The 4406-nt window shown below is 33.1% G+C and overlaps 1 protein-coding gene across 1 annotated transcript in view; it reads left to right on the top strand.

Moving 5' to 3' along the window:
* LOC106101778 (aspartate--tRNA ligase, cytoplasmic) overlaps positions 1-2373 on the top strand; it is a 10263-nt gene extending 7890 nt beyond the window's left edge. The window contains exons 10-13 of the mRNA XM_013281114.1: positions 1-21; positions 870-981; positions 1536-1595; positions 2204-2373. Coding sequence (XP_013136568.1) covers positions 1-21; positions 870-981; positions 1536-1595; positions 2204-2307 — 297 coding nt within the window. The 3' untranslated portion in view covers positions 2308-2373. The remainder of the gene's footprint in view (positions 22-869; positions 982-1535; positions 1596-2203) is intronic.
* Positions 2374-4406: the final 2033 nt, after the last annotated feature.

Here is a 4406-nt window from a genome sequence, read left to right as displayed (position 1 = left end):
ATGCCGGACCCCAATAACCAGGTCAGTTGCTAAACTAGCTGTTGCTCGCGATTTCGTCTGCATGAACTTAAAAAATAATAAAAAAGACACACAGACGAGTTGAGTACTTCCTTTTGGGAAGTCGGTAAAAAAACAGCCTATGCTACTCGCTGAAAAATTACCTTTCTAACAGTGCAAGAATAGTAAAAAAAATTAAAATCGCCCTAGTAGTTTTGAGTTATTTCAATACATACAAAATAACAAATCTTTCCTCTTTATAATATTACTAGTTGTTCCTGTGCGACTTCATGTGCATAAAATTATGAAAATGTCATTTTATTGTTTACACATGTACAATTGTCAATCAGAATTTGGCAATCTTGCTTCCTTAATGTTGGCAGCAACTTTTGGTTTCTTTCCCCCATTAGGGTTTTTATCCAAAATATTTACCCCTTAAGTTTAATGGCTTAAAAATATATAGCCTAAAGCATGACGCAAGTATAGGGCTTATTATTAAAAAAATATGCTGTGATTACTGACATCTTAGGTAACAAAGAAGTGCGAGTTTACGCTTTATTATAATAGTATAGATTATGATTTTGTTAATCTAGCAATTATTGTAACAATATTTCAAATCAAATCGAATTGAAAATGTAATATTATGTAACAAGGAGAACGTTAGTTATGAGTGTGGTACACATGTAGAGGTGGACCTAGAAAGAGATGGATGGATTGCGTGAAACTTGACATGATCAAAAAGAGTGATGACTGAGATGACATGATAGAGTTATGTGGAGGACAAAAACCTGATGCCCACTACGGGAGTAGGATAAGTTGGAGGAAATGATGATGATTATATTGCAGTTTTTAATTTTTTATTTTGGTTTCAGCGCGTGTCGAACTCCTACGACATGTTCATGCGCGGCGAGGAGATCCTGAGCGGCGCGCAGCGCATACACGACCCCGACCTGCTGGCGGAGAGGGCGCTGCACCACGGCATCGGTCTCTAATACACAATTGCTATCTTTTTTTAACATTTGTTACTGACAGACATACATAGACGATACAACAAAAAAAAATTTCACCGGTACTTTCTCTGAAAGGTACTATGTTAGTCAAGTGACCCTACAATTTCCTCAAAGGCAACGCTGTAGTTCCTCTGTTGTATGTCTATGGGCGTCGTTAACCACATTTCTGTTAACGCCACTCCATTTGGCCCCTTTTATTATATAAAAAAATAGTGCCACCTCATTTTATATTGACTTCTAAAATAAATTATATATATCTAAATTACAGATGGTTTTGAGTATCAATAGTCAGATTATGTGAAAATGTTTCAAATAAGTGTCAATAATGCCTCCTCTATATTATGAATCTCTTTGGTTAGTGTGTACGAAGTTTTAGTATTACCTTCGCCTTGAGTGCTAACTCCACCTTCGTTTTAATTTTGATCTGTATATAATACGCTAAATAATTACACAAACCTTTTAAGCAATGTTTTTCAAGTAAATGGGCTTTAGCCGGTACTGTTTGTTAATAAAGTTTTAATTTCGCAGATGTGAGCAAGATCGCGGCCTACATTGAATCGTTCAGACTGGGCTGTCCTCCGCATGCAGGTAAATATTGTTTCTCTAATTATTTGATTATGTTACACTAGCTTTCGCCCGCGACTCCGTCCGCGTGGTATTAAAATAAACAAAAGTGAGTAGCCTATGTGTTCTTCCAGACTATCCTCTACATCTATGCCAAATTTCATTGAGATCCGTTCAGCAGTTTAGGCTACAAACTCTGACAAACATCCATCCATCAAAACTTTCACATTTATAATATTAGTAAGATTTATTCATAATTGGTCTCTAAGTACACACAATACATCTTTCTTGATATATTATTATTCCAAGCTGTAAACTTTAAAATATTGCTGATTTGTCAAATTTACAACTTATTTATATATTGTTGATCTATATATTTTGTGTCTATTCTGAGTGGAATTTAAAAAAAAACAAGGAAATCTTAATTCTGAAGCACATTCATCGAAATTTGTAGTAATATTTATCTATGATTTCGCATTTATAGTATAACAACCTTACAAATAAACGCGGTATAAAGTTAAAGTTAGGAATAAACTGAGTATAAGCAAAATTTGTACTATTTTTTTTAGTAAGGCTGTAAGAATTTAACAGATTCAAACTAATAATGAAATATCTATTTTTAAATTCCCCAGGTGGCGGTATAGGTCTGGAGCGTGTAGTGATGCTATACCTAGGTCTAGACAACATTCGCAAGACATCGCTCTTCCCGAGAGACCCCAAGCGAGTCACACCTTGAACTATAATTGTTCATTTACACTTGTTTATAAGATTATATTGTCAATAAAATGTTTATACCCTTTAATGTTTTTTTTATTTAACCCGAGCTGTTGCCCGCGACTTCGTCCGCGTGGTATTAGAAAACATACGAACTATATAAATTACAAAAAACTACGTATCCTTCGGGAACCGGAAATGCCTCGGGGATGAAGCTTTTCCCATGTGTATTCCAGACTTTGTTTTATATCTGTGCCAAATTTCATTAAGATATGTTGAACCGTTGCAGAATGATCATGTAAACATTAAAAAACTAAATTAATGAATCCTACGGGAACCGTAACTATTCCCGGGATAAAAAGTAGCCTATGTGTTCTTCCAGACTATGCTCTAAACCTGTGCCAAATTTCATGGAGATACGTTCAGCCGTTTAGGCTACAAACACTAACAGACATCCATCCATCCATCCATTAGTAAGATTAAAATACAATTGAAGAAGAGATTAAAAAATGCAGTTTTCACTTTAGATATATCAATTTAAATTGTAAGTACTTATTACGGGTACTCAACTCATATCAACTCGCTCAAATCATTTACATTGTTTAGTTTCGTTTTAAAAAAGAGAATTCCGAAAACATGGAATTTTATTTTTAGTGGTAACCCTAAATGGCTCTTGTCAATGTCAAAAAATTGTTACAAGACCTATGTAAATGCTAGGATCTGTGTCTATCAAGTCAAACTATAAATTTATAATTTCTGTCCACCTCTCTACATTAAAAACGTAATCATAAGCATCTACACCTTCAGTTTTAACTAAACTGTCAAATTGAATTAAAAGTGCCTTTCTAAAGGTTTTTGTAATGTTTTTTTTTTATTATTAGAGGGATCAAGGTATCAATACAATAAATTATGCACAAATTAATATATTTTTATTATAAAATCCTATTAATTAAGTAACTGTTACATGATTAAGTAATCAAAGTTAATGCTTAAACTTTACAAGGAAGTTGAGCACTGCCTAAGTACATCACAATTATTTTTTTATTAAAAAGAATTAAGTTGGAACACAATTATTGAGTTATGTCTAAGAAATACATTTTCTTAGGAACTGCTTACCAAAAAAATAAAACTAAGGTAGTGTTAAGCACCGGTTTTACATGGAAAAGTGCAAATGAGTCAAAAAAATTATAAATACATATAGCATTTGCTAAAGTTTATTACTTTTTGAAAACATATGAAATTATGATTTAAATACATATATCTTTATATATACATCTTTGTATAATCATAATAATAAATTTTATATTCCAGAAAAAGATGCTTTTAAATAATTTCTTGATGTTTCAAACACTTGTTACACTACGGTAGAACCTCGATAAGTTAAAGTCCAAGGGAAGCACAAAATATAAATTATAGAGGTTTTAAGTTATCAAGGGTCTATGTTGTAGAGGTTTTGGGCTCTGATGGAACGGAACATTATTTTTTGAAGTTATAGAGGTTTTTTTCCAAGGTTTGAGTTATCGGGGTTCTACTGTATATTGGTTTTCTAAGCCATTTATGTTGAATAATTGATGAAATTGATTTTAAAAACTTTGCTAACATAGTAATTACTGTATTTAAATGCCTGTCAATGATTTAAAATTAAAAATAGACACACAATTTCTTGTACTTAACACGATTCGATTACTGTATTCGATTAACACTGATAGCCTATAGTCAATATAACCCGTCCGGGTTTCAACAACCCAATATCATTGAAATTAGGAAAGAAATCACTTACATTTTAAATTCGTCGTACACAATTCACTTTTAGTGCGTTCACTAAGTTTCACAGTTGGTTATATAATTTGACACTGGTTAGGGGAACATTTTCACTTAAAACACATATCACTGTTGTCATTAAGGCTTCACCGAAAAGGTTCAACCTTCACCAACAAGGTTGAGTTTGCACCAAAAGGGTTCAACCTTCACCAATAAGGTTGAGATTGCACCAAAAAGGTTCAACCTTCACCGATAAGGTTGAGATTGCACCAAAAAGGTACAACCTTCACCAATAAGGTTGAGATTGCACCAAAAAGGTACAACCTTCACCAATAAGGTTGAGATTGCACCAAAAAGGTT

Source organism: Papilio polytes, unplaced genomic scaffold (assembly GCF_000836215.1).
Source record: "Papilio polytes unplaced genomic scaffold, Ppol_1.0 DF823935.1, whole genome shotgun sequence".
Classification (NCBI taxonomy): domain Eukaryota; kingdom Metazoa; phylum Arthropoda; class Insecta; order Lepidoptera; family Papilionidae; genus Papilio; species Papilio polytes.
The sequence above is the reverse complement of the archived record's forward strand: the minus strand, read 5'-3'. Positions and strand labels throughout refer to the sequence as shown.